The following is a 19,480-nucleotide window of genomic DNA, read 5'->3' on the forward strand; positions in this document are numbered from 1 at the left end:
CGCGGCTCGACAAGTCCCTCGGTCTTGAGGACCTCTAGGAGGCGGTAGTAGCGGGCAGCATACGCTTCGGAAGTTGGGTCGAGGTGCGGCATGTTCGTGTAAGCCAGGCAAACTCCTGCGGCTGTCTCATATCTTCGAGGACTGTCACCGGCTCCGGTTATGACCTTCACCGTTCGGGGACGGTCGCCCGTTATTCGGAACTTGCGGAAGGCCGAGTTGGATTCTCTCATGTGTTAGTAGGTCCGGGTCGAGCGTTGTGACAGTCTCCGATTGGCTATTTTCCTTATCACTCTCATTCATCATTTCTTGGATTTCTCTTGGCTCTCTTGGTCTTCGGACCGTATTTTCCTGTATATACTCTGGGACTTGTTCCCTTCGAATCTCAGAGACCCCCCCTACCCTCTCAATCTCACCTCGCGCCGGCAAGGTTCGTCAGCCAGTCAGTACGTTCGAAAGTCAGCAAGTTCGCCAGTCAGTCAGTACGTTCGAAGTCAGTCAGTCAGTACGTTAGTACGTTCGCCAGCTCGTAGTTGCCCCGAGAGGCTCTACACTTCTTCTCCTGCCGTCGCTCGCCTCTCTTGTCACCGTTCGTTCGACACGTCTGTCGAAACCCTCTCTCCTACTTCCGAGGCTTAGCCCTCGTCTTCGAACAGTCTTCGACATCTTCGAAGCTCTCCCACGTCGTTCGGAGTCTTGTCCGTCCTCCTCCTTCTTACCTAGACCACTGTACAGTCCCCCGTACATCTCATAGACGCAGAGGCCTCGCATACCACTGCTCGACCTCACGGTTGGGTTTTTGTGTGGCTTTTGTGTTCTTTTCGGTCGCGTCACCGTGTCCGAGTCCATCTGAGCAAAATGCTCGAAAATGTCTTCGGCACCGAGGAGAATTCTGGTGAGTCAATTGGTGAGTCTCTCGTGCAAGACAGCTGAACAATCTAACATGCTCACCTCCAGCAATCGAGCATCCGTGTGTCGAGCACAATATACAACAGGTGTGACGCAGCATAATAATCGACCTTCTTTAGATTTGATGGTGTCTTCTGCCCGATCTTATGAGCGCTGTGCCCAAGCTTCGAGGGGTCTTTCGTGAGTTCATTGCCCCAGTGAGTCTCAAATACTGAACTGAGATGGGTCCAGATAGTATGCCAGATTTCCAGGAATGGCATGATGATATCGAAACGGCGGTAGGCAGTTGTCTGGTCGTCTAGATATTGCTTGATCTGCTGTAACCTCTCGAAGGTGAGTCCATCGCCTCCGATGAACAATAGCCGCTGCTGATAATTTTCTTCGTCCTGTCCCACCTGCTCCATGAAGTCGACAAGTGCATCACGCAACTCCGTCATGATGTTCTCGTTTTTGCGTGTTGTGGCGAGGGGATGCAGGGCCGTTTTTTGTTTAGGAACGCGCAGCTTTGCCCCTTCCGTCTTGTTGAGTTTCTCGAGGGCTGACTTGTGGCAGTCGAGCTGTGGAATGGAGTACACGAGGGTCTGCAGCCATTGTAACGCGCTGACAGTATCGTAGTGATCGAGATCAATCATGTTCAACAGCTTGGGAACAGTGAGTGTCGAACGTTCGTTCTCGGCGATGCGACGGAGTTTATCGCCCAGGTCTAGAGCATCCGCCGTGAAGTCCCTGGCTTCCGCAACTGTGGCTGCGAGACCGACATCCATCTCGTTCCTCCGACCGATCCTCTGCTCGCGTTGCTTACGATACTTCTGGACATTATCCATCCGCATCACCAGGGCCTGTGTCTCGCTCTTTCCCATCTCCCGCAGCTCCTCCCGTGCACTGTCGGCAAGACGCTTCAACGTCGCGATCACGGTACTCCAACTCGGTGTGTGACCTGTCCCGGGCCCGACTGTTGTAGTTGAACAGTGACAGCTGCGCACCACATGCGAAGTACAGAATTCCTCGCGCGACTGGCAGCAAGCGGGCACTGTATGTCCTGCAGTATGCAACATCGCTCAGAACCTCGGTAACTGTCTAATGCCCACATCGATTTGTAAGTGCTACTGATACCAACACAGTGGACATGGTGCACACACCAATTTGGCCCGGGTGGACGGATTCTGCGAGTTGCAGTGACAACACCTTCGGGAGACTGTGTGTTTGTGGTGGTCCGTGCTGGAGGGGTTGCAAGCCGAAGCAGAAAATGAAAGGCGAGGGGGCTGTGTGTACTGAGTATGGTCTTTGTTGTCTCCACTGTCGAAGTGCTGATGTCTTGCCACCTGAGATGCATCCTGCCTCCTCGCCTCGACGGCACTGCAGATCCGTGCAGCCCATTCGCACTCTTTACAGTCGCATTCATCTCCCGCACCATCTCCTTGATCACAAGCTCGACGGCCATCGTCGTAAGCGCAGGTCGTGCATGTTTGATCTCGAGGGATGGATGGTTCCGTGAGTACATGTATGCACTCTCGTCATCGGATGGCTTCGGGAGTCCTGCGGTGTCTTCCATGACTGCGTGGACAATCTTCGCAAATGTATGTTTCGTGTTTCCGCTGAGGAAGCGGGCGATCATTGTTCGCTGTGGTTCATCGCGTTGGATCTTCTCGCCATTGTCATCCTTTGACCTGAACAAGTTGTACAAGAAATCCCCGAGTGTCCAGCTCAGCTGGCCAAGCACCCTCAACATGATATTGAGCTTGTCCTTGTCTGTCCGTCGTGGCTGACGAGCTGCTTGGAATGATTGTCCACAAAGACAGCAGCCTGAGGGTTCGGCCACCGAGCCAGACTGAGTACCAGATGTGCGATGTCCATCTCTGAACACGAAGTTGATGGGAGTACTGTTGGTAGACATCTCTCAAAATGCATCATTCATTCTGTATACTATATGTACACTCGAACGGATGATAAATCGTGCTAGTTCGCCTCATGTTTGGCCACGAACATGAGTTGACGCCCGTCTGATCTGCGCGAGGTGAAGTCACTAGTTGCCTTATAAGTCTAAACCGCAGGCCCTATATGGACGGCGCGTCTCGCTGCAGACCAAAAACGAGAGTATCTCTTTTTGGTCAGCTACGGAGACTAATAGTGCACAGTCAAAAACGTCGGTGGCTGCTATAATTCAACCATGGTCTGGCTTGTAACCGCTCTGCGGGAGCAGTCTCGCCTGTTTTGGCGCGAAGTCGGCGGACTCGTGACCAGGAGGAAGGCGCGGCAGGGCGGCATGGGCTTCGGGAAGCAGGCGCAGTGCGGGGTCAAGGGGCCATTCTGGTCGCGCTCGCTCGAGCTCTCCTCAAGTCTCAGCCGTCGCATTCTCGCCTGGACTGGACCGCGTCGTATGTCGTACCGTGCGACCATGGGCGCGCGGCGAACTGCGAGACTCTGGGAGTGGACGGGTGGCTGTGGCAGCAGCGGCAGATTCGGCCAGAATGACTGTAGCTTGCTGGAGATTGCCGGTGGTGAGGGCGGTGTGAAACGGCGAGGGTGGAAGGGGCGGAGTAGGTAGGAGCAGGGCCGGATTAGGTTGGGGAATTGGAGAGGGTGGAGACTGCGCGCGGGCAACATCCGTCCTCGTCTATTTGGTCGGAGCTTGTACAGGAGTCCTCATAAGGGCGAACCGAGCATAGTCATGAGACTCACTTCCACCATCTCCCCCTCATCCGCTCGTGCTCCTCTCGCTGTCTCTCGCTCTTCCCCCAGTCACAACAATGTCTTTCACCAACGGCAACGGTTCCCCCACCAAGCCCATCCCCATCGACGCACACCGCCGGCGGTCTGCCTCAGACTCGGAGTCGTCTGAGAGTTCCTGCTCGCCTACCACCCCGTACTCCTCTGGCGCGTCATTCCCGACACCGGCGACGGGCAACCCTCGCGTCGCACCCGTCTCGCCCTCGACATCTCCTATCTTGTCCTACTTCTTCGGCCAGACCTCGCCTAAGGCTCCTGCCAACTCTCTCCCTTTCCGTCGCAACTTCGGTCCTCCCGCAATCGACGAAGGTACGTGCATGACTTCTGTAGTCAGAAATAAGCTCTAAACGTGATTCTAGATGATGAGGCGCCCGCCTCTCCCCAGTCGCCGACCAAGCATGCCCGCCGCGCAAGCACAGCGTGGGCGGGCAGTGAGCGGTTCGCACAACCCCCTGCAGCGACCCCGGAGCAGCACGACAGAGCGACGGGTGTGCTCAGGAGGCTTTCCCTCGGGGGCGCTATGGCGAGAGTGAGTACCCTCACAGCCATGTCCATACCTACTCGCGTCCTCATCGGCACCGCCACTTAGCCACAGATCCCGCAGTTCAAGAATGCGACGTCGGGCGAGGGTATGCAGCGGAGCGCCACCCCGCCCACGCTCTCGTCCACCCCTACGCCGATGAACGGCACGCCGCGTAAGACGCGGCGGTCAAACACGATCAACCCGGGCACCCAGAGGCCCAAGCGCGCCCCGTCGCCGATGGGCGAGCGCATCCTCACGGGGCACTTCGACAGCTTCCATTGAGCGGCTGTTGTCTGCGGTTCCGTGCGCGGTTGATCCCTTGTGAGCTCCTCATCATCTCTTCGCCTTCTCTCCGCATGGTCGTTCTCGCTAGGCGCACCCACGGAAACCCGCCAAGTTCGGCAGGAACTTGACGGCGTCTTGTACCATCATCACCTGTTCTGCTCCTGTGCCATCTTGTCTCAATGCCCTTACATCCCGCATCCGCATCCGCCGTCCCGCATCTTACCTCCGCTCTGCCAATCCCGCGAAGCGGCCCCCTCATCGATGTCGTCGCGCCTCCGCAAAAGTCTTGACGAGCTGGACACTCATTACCTCCGCACTCGTCCCTCCCTCCCTAGCTTCTATTGCCGCGCCGCCCCCTATGTGTGCAAGAGGGCGGTGCCGGCGACAGCATTCGCTCGCTACCACCGCACCGCAAACAAGTTGTACGCCTACGGCAAGTAACAAGTGTAATTCCACCGCGTTAATCTCCCCGGGCGCGCCACCATCCTCCACCGAACCCCGCGCGCGGGCGGGCTCTGCGTCGTCTGAGCCTCGTCATCTGTCGTGATCACCTGTGCGTCTCCGCCCGGTCCTTCGTATTCGTCGCGCCGAAGCCGACCTCCTCCCTGGTCGGTCAGATTCATATTTAATGTCTGTGTCAGACAGAAGTCAAGACTGGATTTGGTGTATTTGTATGGTAGCATCTCTGTCGGTTTGCGTGTATATGGATTTGGATGGAAATACGAACGAAAGCTCTCAACTTGGATCATGCGTCGAGAGGGATCTGCGTCGGGCTAAGCTTATGACAGTGGACGCGACCTTCTACTGACTGACGACCGTCAATACGTGAGCGCTCCAAAGTCTGTTCTAGTAGGTATGCGTACGGCCAGCTGCGGTGCGTGCAAGCGTAAGCTTCTCGATGAGAAATTGGTGTTCGTAAGTATCTTGGAGATGGGCAAGGGGGTGGACAGCTGGGTGGGCGGACGTGCGAGTAGGCGGACAAGCGAATAGTAGTTGGTAGCTGAGCAGAGGGGCTGATGGGCAGAGGGGCGAGGATGCAGACGAGCGGGTGGGTGAACGGGCAGATAAGCGAGCACGCGCATGCGCATGCGAGTACGATTGAAGCTTGGAGAGCGAGGGAACATACGAGCGGCGGGATATGCATGAAGCGTCGGGCACGGACTGTACACGGAGGACAAATCTTTCGAAAGAAGAAGCCTAGCCAGCGCCGTCGTGTAAAGCGCAACACACTGTGGCTATATCCCACAGCGGTCAGCGTATGGCGGACTTGACACCGAATCACAAACCTTTGTGGTGCCCGTTGTATTGACGAACAGTCTCGCCAGAGGCCATTTCCCACAGACGCGCTGTGTGATCTGAGGACGCTGCAGAGGGAGGCGGAATTAGCGGCCGCGAATTCTGGACGTGGTGGCCTATAGATCACCTGTAACGAGGTACGCTGAGTCCGCGCTGAACACACAATCCCAGACCCATCGTTGGTGTCCCTGAAGAACCTTCTCGAGCCTGAATTCATATGACGGTGTCAGGGACCATATCTTCACTGTCGTATCCGCTGAACACGTGGCTAAATATCTGCGTAGTGAAATGATCAAGAGAGGATGTGAAGGAGCTGATCTATTTGCTTACTTCGCGTCAGGGCTCAGAAGACACTTGGTCAAGTATTTGTTGTGCGCCTGGAATCTTGTGACAGGTTGGAATCGAGGCAGTTCTGAACGTTCCTCATTGATCTTCCAAACGTAACACTCGCCCTGCCTGGGTGTTCAGTCCCTTCCATTACACCGCGAATTATCCATAGAGTCAACACGCCTTGTAATTTCCCGCAACGAGGCAGGATCCATCCGACGCAAGGCTAATGGAATGCATTGGGGTGTCACCAGCTGGGGTCTAGACGAATATCGAACGTGAGCATTGACACGAAGGAATACTCTCGAGGAACTGTACCAGTTCGTGGGTACAGATGTTCTCTGAAAGGTCCCATTGTCTGATTCTTCCGGCCTGGTCACACGAGATGAGTTCTCCCTGGTTTGGATGGACCACTACGTCGTTGACTGCGAGGCATGAGCATTGCAAAGAAATCGGCACACTGGAACTAAGGATTACCGGGCACCTCGTTGTCGTAGTCCCTGTGAAGATGGGCACTCCTGAGGCCCGGTCAGTCAAGAGGACAACGTGGCAAGGACCTCCAAATGTACCGAACACCCCAAATCTTGATCATTCCGTCTTCACTTCCAGTAACCAGCCACTTGCCTTCGCCGTGGAAAGACAGTGAAGTGATATTCATAGTGTGCCCTTCAAAGGTGGCAAGCTGGATAGGTTTAGCTCTACCAACCTGATTCCTAATTGCCGATGATTAACCTACGGGGGTGGAAGACGTGCTGGCTACCTCGTAGATATTGATCTTCTTATGTATCGCTGCGGCCAGCAAACGCTTACTGAGAGCCCGCTCACTCGTAAGTTCAGGTAGCGAGGGACGGAACGGACTCACTCCGGAGATATCGCTAAACGATTCACTTGCTGTTGGAGTTCAAGAGGTTCATCAACTCACTTCATGGGAACACACAAGCGTCGTCCTCACTCCTGACTCCTCTTTCCGCGCGATCGTTCTGGCGCAAATACCACTCCAAGCTTCCCAAAATCGTATATCATGATCGTACGAGCCGGTCGCTAGGATCACAGACATATCATGAGGAGGTGCTGTTGTTCTGGATGTTGTTGAAGGCATGGTGGTTGTGTGCAACCTGCTTTCCAGGCCACACTCCGGGACGCGCAGTACGGCAGGGCGACTTCCATACTCAGCGTGCCTGGGAGATTATTGACTGTATCAACCTCTCGGAGATGCTCGCGACCTATGCAATTGTTCTTGTTCGCTATGTGTCGCCTCGGCTAGCCTGCATCCTCTTGCCAATCATTCAAACGACCCATCTGGCCACATCAGGCTACGGTTATGTGCCCACTAAAATAGTAGCAGGTCGGGCCTTCCGCACCACGCGCCTTCAATTGCCACATCGCATTTCGGCGTCTGTCTCCTCGTTCTCCTCTACTTGCTCGCCGTATAGGTTCGGAAAGCTTATATCTGCACTCTACGCACCAAAATCAGCGGTATGAAGGCGTCAGCAAGGCCATATCAATGACCCGAGTGCACCGGCAGCAAGTCGTCTGAGGGCCTCACTGACCACTGACCACTGAGTTCTAGGCCTTCCTTGAATTTACGTACAATACGCAGCTCGTAGGGACGCGCCCTCCCCTCTGTGGAAAGGGCCTCGAGGTGGTCCTCTCTCGTGTCTGCCTAGGGGAGACTAAGAGGAGAGACAGACACAGATGGCTTTCTCAGCCTCATCCGGACGAACCGTACCAGGTAATAAGAATCGTGATTGGTGGTGAGTACATGTGCCCTGTCTTGCTATAACTCAATCGTTGAGAAATCCCAGAAGGTGCTTCAAGATCTATGTACCTCTTAGTGAGACGGGGCCGGGCTGACGGGCGCACGCCCTCCCGCTCCTCAACAAGGTCGCGCTTAGAGCCTGCACTGTACAAGAGCGGGAGACTGGGGGCCTTCGCTTGATACCAGTACCCAGGCTGAGGGTTGCTTGGACAAGCGCTGTCAGATTTCCCAGTGAGTTGAAATCACCACCCTGTTTGATCGAACTCTGTCCGACTTGGTCTTGCATGTACACAGTCCCAACACCTTCCTGATAATCGACAAATGCTATCTCTATGGTGTCTCAACCATTTGACATACTCGGCCATCTCACTCCCCGGATCAATTGGTCATTATTGCCTCGTTCAGGCGTACTATTCGTGCGACAGAATAGCTCGCATACTGAGCTTTCTGCGAGCTCCTCCCCATCGTCGGATGAATCTCGCCGAGATAGAGAGGCAGATACAGTTGGCGTCGAAACGTCATCGTATCCCACGCACCGGTGCAGTACACTGTGTGAGTACCGCGGTGCTTCTTAAAAGCTTCCATTGATTCACTAGGATTCACCGGGAGCCGACAGACTACTTTCCCGCAAGCTTGTAATGCATGTCAATCTTCGCGGCGGCCTTGGGTGGACTTCCCGTTGGGTTCAGCGCCTGGCAGTTGATTCCACAGCGCCGGATTGATTGCGCCGGGTGTCGTTAACCCGCTGCTTTCGAGGTGAGGGAATTCGTTTTGCAAACGTACAAACCGCCTGGGACGCACGCTGATCCGCCTGTCTCGCAGCGACCAATGACGCCGTCAGAGAAGGTTTTTGGACGCCACGATGGTATTTCGACTTCTTAAGATCTGCAGTCCCTCCGCTCAATCGGCCCTACCTGGGCGCTGGCACTTAAGGGGTACGACCTTCACAGTGACATGAATTGTTTCGTTCCAGGAGCGGCCCTGCCGTGCTGCCTACGTCAAAGTGAAGGAACGCCGTGTGGCGTATACGACTCTGTCGCGACCAAGATATACTCAAAATAGACATGGGAATGAACCATGGTCCCTGCCTTATCTGATACTGGCATATCGACGCGCGGCACCGCCCATGCAAGATGGACCTTCGAAGACGAAGTAGGGAAGCGCATAATGGCGCAGGGCACGGCTCATGATTGACTGAGGTGGGCTTTCGGATGGGAGCTTTTTGCATTGGCTGGGCTGCCCGAGAGAGACCGTGAGTGCAAAGCAAATTCTCTGTGAATCTTCTCTTCATGAGCGGTCCCCTGCACGACGCTCATCAATTGTGTGATAGTTCTGGTGCCGAACGCGGTTCAAGGCCTACCAGTAGTTTGCACAACATTGCAGCGTGCGACTTGTTTGATACCGGAAGTTCCACGATACCCACGGTTCCATCTGCCTCCGATCCCAGTGGAGGCGCAGGAAGCGCGACAATATTGCTTGATTCCCCACACTCAGCCAAATCTCCAAGACGAATATGCAAGATCGGCATGAATGTGTCTCACCGTGGGGACAGCTCTGGCCTGCCTCTACGCGGCTCCAATCTGACGGGAGGCGTGCACGTAAAACCGTATATCTCCTTACGATCGTAGCTAACTGCCCCGACCCCAACTCACCTCCCTCTCACAACCTCCCTTTCCTTGATGGCTCTCCTCTCTCTCAACTACGATGTGCTCTCCGCGATCGTGGAACAGACCGACTCGGGCTCGGCGCTCAAGCTGTCGATGGCTTCTCGCGGAGCGTACGCCCTTGGAATCGCCCAAGCCCTCGCTAGCGTCACCCTGTCTCGTTCCCAACTGCAACTTTCCGCTTTCTGCAATTACATACTGGCGGAGCCTAGCCGGATAACCCATCTTCGAGAGCTCACCATCGAGAGCCCCGCATTCGGTGTTGCACGCCACATCGAGTTCCAGCGCACCGCCGACTTCTCTGCCGCTGCAGAGCTGGCCGACGTGTTGGAGAGAGCCCACCGCCTGCAGCACCTCTCCATCGCGTGTTTCGAGGGTCTCATCGCGAGCGAGCCACGCATAGGCGATGCCATCTGCGCGTTACCGGACCTTGTGGAGATCAGTCTTCACAACTGCGGCCGATTGGCGATGGGCGTTCTGTCTCGCCTGCGGAGTCCCCTGCGCAAGGTCAAATTCACCGCTCTATTCAATAGGAAGCTCCCTACCTTCTTCCACCGACTGCAATCTCTGGATCGCCTCGAGACGCTAGAACTCGCCCATCTGGACCTGTCAGATGGGAGCCAGCCACACGGCGAGGTCCACGAACTTCCCCACATGCCTTCCTTGCGTTCTCTATCCTTGCGAGGGAGCACAGCGCGTATGTCGCTGTTCGTACGCGCGATGCCGAACCTCCAGCGCTTGCGTCTCGCCGACGTGTTCAGCAAAGCACAGGGAGGGCCGGGAGGTCAAAAGAAAGAATGCTGGGCACGTTTGGCTTACCTCAAAGGAAACGTTCCCGACCTGCAGCAATGGGACGTAGCATGTCCAGTACGGTGGCTCCAGCTCGGTCTCACCGCCTACCATTATGACAACGCAGTCGACATCATTCGCCGCACAGCGCCCACCGTTTGTCTTTGCCGGTGGAGACAAAGGTAGACGCAACATTCTGGACCCGCTTCGTCGACGCAGCCTCGGGGGTGCGACACCTTGAGCTGTGCTTAGACGAGGGTAAGATCCGCAAGCTGTCGTGGTGGTTGGTGAATCTGTTTCTCCTTCGACGCACCTCACACGGTCATCTGACATGGTCACCATCTACAGGACCATATCCCTTATTTGCTTCGAACGCTATCAATTGCGTCAATCTTCATCTCTGTAAGATATACGCAAAGGCCAGGTGAAGAAGACTCCGAGCCTGCCGATGTCAGGAGTGATAGTACTTGCCGGACGATACGGGAACGCGTAGCAGTGGCGATTCCCGCTCTCAAGTACGTCGCTGTCGCCATCGCGACGAGAGGGGAGGATCCCTTCGACGAGCAGCAGAAGGCCCTGGCATGGTGGCAGATCACTAGGGTGTCTGGGATGACAAGCCTCAATGTCGTCCCGTACGAGAAAAGCGCCTCTCTGCGAGATCATCTGGTGAACATGAACTATTGAGCTTCGATGTTATGCTCAACGCGTACGTGCATATATCGATGTCACTTCTGCACCTCTTGACTTAGCCACGAATAGCAGCTTGACATGCAGTACTGCCGAAGCGATCGTTGATCGAGACGCTAGCCCAGTAGGACACATGTTCTACCATTGAAATGTGGTGGACACTGATGTACAGAACAATGGTTAGTAGCAAAGCATGCGAAGACGTCCATTATCACTATGGCGTGGATGATCTGCATATTGACGCAGACAAGCACTAGACTTTACGATACCATACCATGGGCGGATGAACGTGAGTAACAATAGACATGCTGATAGACATGCCGGGCAATACTACGGGGTATACTATTCCGGAAGACCAAAGGACTGGAAGGATAGCGACAGAAAGCGCGAGTCAATCTAAACCAAGGTGTATCATAGGTCGAAAAGTGCTAGATATCTTACACTACCCGCAGAAACTGAAGGTTCTTCGTGTTCAATTCATATATGTACAAGCACGCTGAAACGACAACAAGAAATGAGAGCATTGTTGACATCGTTACTTGACGGGAGAGGACCAGTGTACCTACCAAGCTCGGCGTGATTATGATCGTGATTTCATCCCAATTGCCTTAACCCTTGCTTAATACCCCGCCCAAGAAAGCTTCAACCCTCACTCCGCTATATCGAACTCGTCCGGGATCGTAGCGATGCTCATGGGCCGTGGCTTCGCCTCGAGCATGTTGATGATATCCTCGAGCTCAGGACCACCGCCGGGAGTGGGCGTCGTCTTCCCGTTGACGTGGGCATCCGCATCATGCCCTTCCGGCGTAACAGAGCCCGCACGGTCCGTCTCCTCGTGAGCAGACTCAATCAAGTGAGCATCAATGTGGTCCTCGGCCTGGATAGTCTCCTCGTGGTGCACTGCATCCGCTGCAGCGAGAAGTTCATGCACGCCCTCCTCGTGAGCTATCGTTTCTTCCGGCTTCGGTACCACCTCCTCCAACGCCTCCTCTGCACTGATATCCGGGACTCCGTGCTCCGCCAACTCTTCCTCCTTCGAGTTCAGGATGGCTTCGGCGGTCTCGACGGCGGCCGCGTGCACGTCAGGGTCATCAGTGAGTCCAGCTGACGCGTGCTGCGGCTCGTCAATGAGTGTGCTTTCCGAGCTATCGTGCTCATGCGCCTGGACAGGGCTTGAGAACGCATCGGATTCCTGATAATATTCATGCTCGGGTTGGTAGGCATCTTCATGAGGCTCATCTGGGATCTCTGCAGGTACAAGCTCTAGCTGAATCGGCGGTTCCGTGTCGCTGCGGCGTTGCGGCGCTTGCTGCCGCCTTCGCTTTCGTGGGCGTCGCAGCGGCCCCCTGGTCTTCACCCCGGTCCCTCTTGCAGCAGTAGCTGCGCCCCTCGCCGTACCCCTGCAGCCGGTGAACCCCTAGCAGCAGGACCGCCCCTTGTCGCAGTTGCCGCGGGAACCGGAGTCCTCGCTTTGCTCAAGCTCGCCGCGGTAGGCTTGCTCAACCGCTCCAAGACTCCTGGTGTTGTCGCCTTCCTAACTGGGGTGGGACAGGGGACTGCGCGTTGCGCGACCTCGCAGAGACGCGGCTGTGGGAGCGAAGAGTCCCGACGACGGCGTCTTCGGTCTCATCGTCGCCGGTGTGGTGGCAGTGGTCTGCGAAGGGGTCTTTGGGCGCATAGACGGGGTCTTCGGTCGCGCGACGGAGTTTTCGGTCGCGCAGACGGGGTCTTCGGTCGCGCGGGGGCGTCTTCACGGGCGTATGAGACGCGCGAGACGACGGACGCGGTCTAGCGGGTGTCGATTTAGGCGTGACAGCCTTGGCAGGAGTCGAGGCAGACGTCGATGGAGAAGGATGGTAAGCAGTTGGAGGAGATTTCGTGGACGAACGCGCTGGTGTCCGGGTAGTACCACCAGCGGTGCTCGGCCTGCTAGCAGTTTTCGACGGTGTGCTCGGCACGCGGGGCTGGTTAACCGTCCCAGTGCTCGACAGTCGCGATGCTACGGGTTTGGGCACAGGCACCGCAATCTCTGGTGGAGAGGAGGGGGGGTCGACTGCAGCAACCGCTGGATCGGAAGCTGGCTCCGGGATTGGCACAGAATCGGCAGGCGGTGACTTGGCCAGACTGCTATCAACGAACCTCGCAAGCTGGTCTGCTATACTTGGGCTAGCAGTCGACGAAGGTCTCGGTCTTGGAGGCCATTCCCGCTTGTCCCTCTGCTCTATCCTCTCCGCATCTCCATTACGCTAGTTTGCGAGGTGACGCTCGACGTGCGTGAAGGTCCATTTGGCACAATCGATTGGCGTTTAGTCTGCTGCTCGAAGCGACCGATGAGGTTGGCGACCTCTGCCTGGGACGTTCGTCGGGCAATGGCCTGCATTACACGCGAACAGTGAAGGATCAGCAGTGGTGTGCTGGACGAGCACTGGGTGAGCGTACATGGTGTTATACCCGATGGGTGACGTGTAAGGAATGGTTCTGATCTGTGCTGGTGAAACTGGCGATAGTCAAGAGCAAGGGCCCTCGCCGGCGAGAGCGGTGTAGACGTGCTTCAGGATGGCAAACGCGATGATGACTGTGAAGGTTCAAGTTGTGTAGAGAAGCCGGTACAAACACTCAGTACACTACGCTTACTGGCAGTATTGACTCATTGATCATTCGTAATCGGAGTGTCAACATTTGTAATCCTGCGTAAGTAGCAACTCGTTTGATCGGACTGCGTTGTACGTGTCACTCTCACCAAACTCTCACTGCCAGTGGGTGTACCGTAACCCGGCAGCATCAATGCGTGGTGTTTAGGACGTGCTATTGATGCTGTGCCAGGCGAACGAAGTCGTGCCGCCGGGCGTATACAGACCAGTGACGGTGTGAGTGAAGACAGGAGACTGCCAGTGCTTGAGCAGGACCATCATGACTAGAACCAAGCGGGTAACAGCATGCTATGTAACACTACGTGGTGCCCGTGAGACATGCGCTGAAACGCGTCGGTAACTCACCTATCGTTCAATTCCTAGATGTCGGACAGAGCACTGCACTACAACCAGTGACGATCATGCGTACATAATGTCATATGTATTGATGAGTGTCAGTTGCGTTTCCAACCCATGCATGTTCGGCGGTCGCTCATGATTCACCGCCTTCCTCATAGGAACTGTGCTTGCGCGTGCACAGTGATTTAGGTTCATGGCACCCTGGCATAGCACAGGCTTACCCTGTCTGCTACTCTCCTGGTTAATCAGCTCGTATGACACAATTGCCCTCTATCCCGACGGTCACCATCACAGGTCATACATGGATACTCGTCTGCAAACGGGGTTAGGTATCGGAGACGGGTGGAGCTGGACGCCTCATGTGAAATGCTAGCCAGACCTGAAACACAACCTCTTTGACGGGAGGCAGGATGGTCGGCCTCCGCACGGATCTACTGTGGTAAGTCAGAATAGGATATATATCTGAGGATCTTCGTTGCCACGTCTTCGTGACAGTTGGTCGGTGTGGGATTCACTCTACATATCTTTCGAGCTAGCGGTATCATTCGAGCATATCAGTGGCCTGACCAAGTACCATCAGGAGAGCCTCCGACTATTGCCACAGCAATTCCTCGCTTTGTGATTCCTACACTAGCCCCTCGTCGTGGTAGTGGTCCAGTGAGTGTTACGCTGAGTTGCGTGGATCACGAGTTTCTCATGGTACTGCTTCGCTTACACCCGTACGTTGAGATTTGGGCCAGTGCCAGCCGGTATCACGTTCGGGATCTTCGAACATGCAAGGTACTGACCACAACTACTGCATTGACGAAGACCGGAAAGACAAGGATATCGTCATTGCGTCGTGGGATCTTCCCGGGGATCAAACGCCATCCTGGACGCCTATGGTCCCGGCCTCATGAAACGGCGGATCGGCTGTGAGTGATCGTGCTGGCAGTTGATGCTCTGGAGGTCAAATGGAGGTTCGGTCAGTCCGAAGGTCGAGAAGGATCCAGTCGAGCATGCTCTACGGTGCCTGCCATGAGTTCTATATAATGCTGCGATTGCCCAGTCTTTCCTGGGACGCTCCGAAACCCTACCTGCGGCCTGTACTGATATTGAGCAATGTTCATTCGTGATGCCGCTATGGGCATGGCCACCAAGGCAGCCGTTGTACTGACTTTGCTGGGAGCCGTGCAGACGAGCGCGAACGAATTGGTGAAGGTCCCCATCAAGTCAACATTGATGTACGCATCCCGCCTCTCTACTTCAGTTGATGATCATGACCTCCAACTTTCTGCAGATCGGACGCGACAGGTTTCGGTAGGCCTCAGCTTCATCTGCACTGAGCAGTGTAGGCTAACGCCGCTGTCTGAACAAACTCAGATTCGTCCGCGCCCATGACGAATGCTCAAGTGAAGGTGGTCACCGCTGGTGTGTGACTCCGATGGCTCGCACACCGAATGTTCTACTTATCTCCATAACGTATAGTCCAGGCAGGGGATGGACAGACGTTCCCCAATGTTCTAGTCGACACAGGCAGTGCTATCCTGTGGGTAGGCGCAGAGCAGAAGTACGTTCCTGGACAGTATACCCAGGTGTAAGTCCACTGCACCAGGTTGATAATCCCACTCCACGTTGCTGACTGTCGGGTGTCTGTTCAGCATGAACCAGACGTTCTCGGTAGGGTAGGTGTATCACTAAGCTCCTGCAGTTTGTAATTTCGAACGCCCTTGTCAGCTATGGATCTGGTGGCGTCAATGGAACCGCGTACATGGACCGCGTAACGATCGGCTCTGCGACCGTAGACAACCAGATCATTGGCAGCGAGGGTTACATTACGGGGTTCACTCTCGTAGAGCCCATCGACGGACTGCGTGAGTCCTTCACTGGCATTGGCGACTACAGCGCAGCAACATTGATGTGTCACATTCAGTTGGTCTTGGTCCTCCGAATTCGAATCAGGGTGAAGTGTCGGGCTACAACACGACACCGACGTTCATGGACAACCTGTACGCTCAAGGGAGCATATCGGAGCCGGTCTTTGGGTTGTACATCGCACCCTATGTGGATGGCGAGGAGAACACCGGAGAAATAACCTTTGGCGGCGTCGATTCGAGCAAGTTTACCGGTGCGTCTGCGGATAATTGGAGCTCGAATACACGAGACGTTATTGATCTGCATCTATACGGCGCATTGTGTTGCAGGAGACATCGAATGGATTGCACAGACGACGCCCACCAATGAACATTGGAATTTCATGGTGTGGATGCAGATGGAGTTGACTCACGAATTAGTGCAACTCACGACAGTGCATCAATCTAGGCCTCCAGCCTTGGATGGGGAAACATTACTGTCTCTCCGCCCATCTATGCCCGGACGGACTGCGGCGTTCTCTATATTCTAATCCCTACGTAAGTGTTCCAACCCTGCCATGGATCGTCCAACGACTGTGATAAGCTAATTCGATTGCGGACGATCAGCGAGACTGCGCTCGACATCGTGCACGCCGTTCCAGGCGCGAGCCTTGACGAATCCGATTCCCAGTTGTCTGCTTGCCTCGTCTTTCCGAGCAATATGACCGTCGCCGAACTGCCCGCCCTCGACATCGGATTGGGCAACCTGTCCGTATCCATCCCCGCCACGGAGTGCGTAGCCTACACATCCTCTTTCGTATGCGTGACTGACACGTAGAGTTGGCGCCATGATCATACAGCTACGTTGTTCCAGAGAGCATGTACCCGCTGCTGAACGTGACCGACGACGGACAAATACACACATGGTTGTGTCCTGGAGGGCCAGCATTCGTCGGTCTCGGACAGAAGGCATTGGAACGTATCTACTCCGCCTATGACAGTGCGTTTCGGGATTTCGATTGAGTGACGCCTTGTAATTGACACCTCACCTTGAACGTAGTTGTAAACAATCGTGAGTCTGATATGGGCCTCCAAGATTCTAGTGCTGACATGTTGTTATTTTACCAGTGGTCGGATTCGCCATCGCGGCAGATGCGTAAGAAACCGAGCGCATCACCGCCGCTCACGAATTATGCATTGGACCGAGAATGTGGTCAACCTTGACAGTGGACTCAATCGGATTTTGGACAGAGTTTTGTTGCACGGACGCTGATATCCATCTGGTGTTATCCTTGTCGCTTGTCAATGCCCGTGTGACTAGAATGTGAAGCTTTGGAGTGACGCAGTGATTGGACGACTCGGAGCAAATCGTGAGATCTGACATTTCCTGTCAATACTACTATGCAAAAGCATCGAAATCACGACGGTTTTTGTCATATCTCCTTAATGGCATCATGATTGGAGTGCTGGTGTCAAGCAATTGCGAAACCACTGGCAATGACCCGAACCAAACCTTTGAGAGCAAAAAAAGCGAGGACAGCATAGACAACAAAACAAGTGATGATACAACTTCACTTCCTGCATCCTGCCCCCTATTTGGATTTCGTTCCTCCTTTCGATTCAGGTGCACCCATCGACACCTTTCCCACCATTGGCATTGGTCGCCTAGAGAAGACCATCTTGCGCTTCACCACAGCTATCACGTCCCAACTGGTAGGTTGGGCGAGCCTCGGAGATACATCCCCGTCTGGAATGGTATCCAACGCATCCGCAACGACTTTGTTGCTGGAACTAGGTGGATTGTGTCGGTGGAGGACGCGAGTGGTTTTGGCAAGTTCACCAGCTTGCCCTCCAAAAGATGGTGTCCGATCAGCAGAGTCGGCTTCTTCTACGAGTCGACAAAGAGCAGGTCAAGCGCTGTATAAACACATAGTATAGATACCAGTGATAACTCACTGTAGCCTCATCGATTCGCAGTGTCCCGATTGTTTGACCCTCGTTGTCTCCAGCCACGTCCAGCTTGCCTTGCAACTCGATGAGGACGAGGCCTTCGCTTCCAAATTGTGCAAGCGGCGGCGGAAAGGTGTTGTCGTTGTTTGATGTGGACGAGAGCGAGATGTTGATGGGAACAATCATGATAGCAGCAGGCCCGGCGAGGTGTAGGAGCGACTCCGAGCGAGCGGGAGAGACGCGTCGCGACGCGTAGTAGCCGTAGGACAAACGCGTCAGTGGCGAAACACGTGAGCCCTGTGAGACTTTCTGGTCAACCCACACAGCTACGGGTCGTCGGTCGTGCATCTTGACTGGTGCTTCCTCACCCTGTTACCATGAGCTCTGATCAGGCTACAGCTACTCTCCAAAATATTCCAAGTGGACACCAGCTTGTTAAACTGCCCTCAGGAACAATTATTGAGTGCGACATGGCTCCTCCACCAATTCGAGCCTATACGACCGACGAGCGCGAGTCAAAGGCGAAGCTAGCCCTCTGTCTTCATCCATGGTCATGGCTTGGCGGATGTATGGACGACCCGTGCGTTCTGCGCTACTACCATCATTTACCTGCATTTCACCTGAACTATCCTCCGGACGTGCTGTCATGAACGACCGATGTACGGTGTTACCATGTCGAGCCAGTGTCTTGCGTCTGCTGGTTGGGCCTCTGAACAGTCTCGGCTACCACGTCATACGCTACAACTCTCGCAGCGTTGGAAGTCTTCTGGTTGGCCTTCGCTCACGGGCAGCCGAGAAGCGCAAGACTTGCGCGAACTCGTACAGTGGGCAATCGATCGCCTCCATTCTGTCGAATCCGTCGTCCTCGTCGTACGTATGCATCAATATTGCGGAAGTACTGCCATACATATCTAGCTGCACTGCAGGGCTATTCATATGGCTCCCTCATAGCCTCTCTCCACCCACCGCTTCCGCACCCTAAAGTCTCTCACATCATGATCTCCTACCCACTCAGTGTTCGCCATTGGCTCACACATTCCGCGGGAGTACCTATACTGCAGCACTTACTGCGCTCGTCCGGGACGACCGCGCGCGGGTGCTCATTGTCCATGGGGATCACGATGACTTCACTGATGCCGAGATATACGAGGCGTGGACACGCAGCCTTGCCGAGGCAGCCGCGGAAAGTGTCTTGGAGGTTGTAAAGGTCGAGGGGGCAACTCACTTCTGGCGAGAAGGGGAAGCGAGGGTGAAGCTGGTGGAGACGATTGAAACGTGGTTAACATGAATGTCACTGAGTTGCAACTGAGACGTGTATAATATCGGTCAACGCGTCATGATCTCCACGAGCACAGTTGAAGCTCGACAATAAGTTCAAGGATGCTTCTTCGCGCATAGAGATCATCCATATCCTGACGCTAATGTTCAAATCCTGCGGACTAACGCCTGCTACGAACCTGCCTGTTGACCGTCGAACAAACACTGTAGCCGTCATCATCACAGCGTTGACATGGGAGAGCTTGGGGCGGTAACGGCAGGTAAGGTGAGAGCCAACTATGGAAGGATAGTGTAGTACGGCAGCGAGCCAAGACTACTTATCCCCCGCCGATCCCAGCCGTGCCCAGCTGTGTGAGGCTGCCTCCCAGAGCGTATAGACCGTGAGCGTGAGCTCGCAAAGTAAGACCAAGAGCTGACGCTCTGCGAGTGAGAGTTTAAGTACATCCATCTAGGTAGAATCTCCGATC

The 19,480-nt window shown here is 54.9% G+C and overlaps 9 protein-coding genes across 9 annotated transcripts; 4 read left to right on the forward strand and 5 right to left on the reverse strand.

The window, feature by feature from the left end:
• Positions 1 to 944: 944 nt before the first annotated feature.
• On the reverse strand, positions 945 to 2,800 carry B0H18DRAFT_1125064 (uncharacterized protein; the record flags this gene model as incomplete). The annotated part of the gene is made up of 2 exons (XM_048034956.1): positions 945 to 1,858; positions 2,290 to 2,800. The coding sequence occupies 2 exons, from the start codon at positions 2,798 to 2,800 to the stop codon at positions 945 to 947; spliced, it is 1,425 nt and encodes a 474-aa protein (XP_047886953.1).
• A 120-nt stretch (positions 2,801 to 2,920) lies between these two features.
• On the reverse strand, positions 2,921 to 3,751 carry B0H18DRAFT_107870 (uncharacterized protein). The gene has a single exon (XM_048031256.1). It carries the CDS (start codon positions 3,508 to 3,510, stop codon positions 3,061 to 3,063), a length of 450 nt encoding a protein of 149 aa, XP_047886954.1. The 5' UTR covers positions 3,511 to 3,751; the 3' UTR covers positions 2,921 to 3,060.
• Positions 3,654 to 4,438, forward strand: B0H18DRAFT_1087632 (uncharacterized protein; the record flags this gene model as incomplete). Its single annotated transcript, XM_048032191.1, has 3 exons — positions 3,654 to 3,942; positions 3,993 to 4,162; positions 4,223 to 4,438. The coding sequence occupies 3 exons, from the start codon at positions 3,654 to 3,656 to the stop codon at positions 4,436 to 4,438; spliced, it is 675 nt and encodes a 224-aa protein (XP_047886955.1).
• Positions 4,439 to 5,638: 1,200 nt separating this feature from the next.
• On the reverse strand, positions 5,639 to 7,121 carry B0H18DRAFT_886254 (WD40 repeat-like protein; the record flags this gene model as incomplete). The annotated part of the gene is made up of 11 exons (XM_048041114.1): positions 5,639 to 5,676; positions 5,728 to 5,805; positions 5,865 to 6,013; positions 6,068 to 6,193; positions 6,246 to 6,325; positions 6,383 to 6,489; positions 6,542 to 6,582; positions 6,634 to 6,746; positions 6,801 to 6,873; positions 6,927 to 6,955; positions 7,017 to 7,121. 11 exons carry the CDS (start codon positions 7,119 to 7,121, stop codon positions 5,639 to 5,641), a joined length of 939 nt encoding a protein of 312 aa, XP_047886956.1.
• A 2,381-nt stretch (positions 7,122 to 9,502) lies between these two features.
• B0H18DRAFT_1125067 (uncharacterized protein) lies at positions 9,503 to 10,960 on the forward strand (the record flags this gene model as incomplete). The annotated part of the gene is made up of 4 exons (XM_048034957.1): positions 9,503 to 10,342; positions 10,404 to 10,458; positions 10,529 to 10,563; positions 10,625 to 10,960. The coding sequence occupies 4 exons, from the start codon at positions 9,503 to 9,505 to the stop codon at positions 10,958 to 10,960; spliced, it is 1,266 nt and encodes a 421-aa protein (XP_047886957.1).
• A 652-nt stretch (positions 10,961 to 11,612) lies between these two features.
• On the reverse strand, positions 11,613 to 13,343 carry B0H18DRAFT_1087634 (uncharacterized protein; the record flags this gene model as incomplete). The annotated part of the gene is made up of 5 exons (XM_048032192.1): positions 11,613 to 12,272; positions 12,362 to 12,497; positions 12,547 to 12,617; positions 12,646 to 13,189; positions 13,234 to 13,343. 5 exons carry the CDS (start codon positions 13,341 to 13,343, stop codon positions 11,613 to 11,615), a joined length of 1,521 nt encoding a protein of 506 aa, XP_047886958.1.
• Positions 13,344 to 15,017: 1,674 nt separating this feature from the next.
• Positions 15,018 to 17,252, forward strand: B0H18DRAFT_1042544 (acid protease). The gene is made up of 13 exons (XM_048030625.1): positions 15,018 to 15,176; positions 15,233 to 15,252; positions 15,316 to 15,363; positions 15,421 to 15,529; positions 15,594 to 15,617; positions 15,670 to 15,806; positions 15,866 to 16,060; positions 16,137 to 16,192; positions 16,255 to 16,343; positions 16,413 to 16,577; positions 16,646 to 16,785; positions 16,846 to 16,857; positions 16,914 to 17,252. The coding sequence occupies exons 1-13, from the start codon at positions 15,055 to 15,057 to the stop codon at positions 16,943 to 16,945; spliced, it is 1,149 nt and encodes a 382-aa protein (XP_047886959.1). The 5' UTR covers positions 15,018 to 15,054; the 3' UTR covers positions 16,946 to 17,252.
• A 34-nt stretch (positions 17,253 to 17,286) lies between these two features.
• Positions 17,287 to 17,953, reverse strand: B0H18DRAFT_1042547 (uncharacterized protein). Its single transcript, XM_048030626.1, has 3 exons — positions 17,742 to 17,953; positions 17,603 to 17,673; positions 17,287 to 17,576 (listed from the first exon to the last, which is right to left on the reverse strand). The coding sequence occupies exons 1-3, from the start codon at positions 17,919 to 17,921 to the stop codon at positions 17,378 to 17,380; spliced, it is 450 nt and encodes a 149-aa protein (XP_047886960.1). The 5' UTR covers positions 17,922 to 17,953; the 3' UTR covers positions 17,287 to 17,377.
• A 116-nt stretch (positions 17,954 to 18,069) lies between these two features.
• On the forward strand, positions 18,070 to 19,100 carry B0H18DRAFT_1042549 (Alpha/Beta hydrolase protein). The gene is made up of 5 exons (XM_048030627.1): positions 18,070 to 18,315; positions 18,420 to 18,465; positions 18,489 to 18,605; positions 18,662 to 18,749; positions 18,797 to 19,100. The coding sequence occupies exons 1-5, from the start codon at positions 18,113 to 18,115 to the stop codon at positions 19,021 to 19,023; spliced, it is 681 nt and encodes a 226-aa protein (XP_047886961.1). The 5' UTR covers positions 18,070 to 18,112; the 3' UTR covers positions 19,024 to 19,100.
• The last annotated feature ends 380 nt before the right edge of the window (positions 19,101 to 19,480 follow it).

The sequence above is a fragment of the Fomitopsis serialis genome (assembly GCF_022376445.1).
Source record: "Fomitopsis serialis strain Sig1Antser10 chromosome Unknown B0H18scaffold_142, whole genome shotgun sequence".
Classification (NCBI taxonomy): Eukaryota; Fungi; Basidiomycota; class Agaricomycetes; order Polyporales; family Fomitopsidaceae; genus Fomitopsis; species Fomitopsis serialis.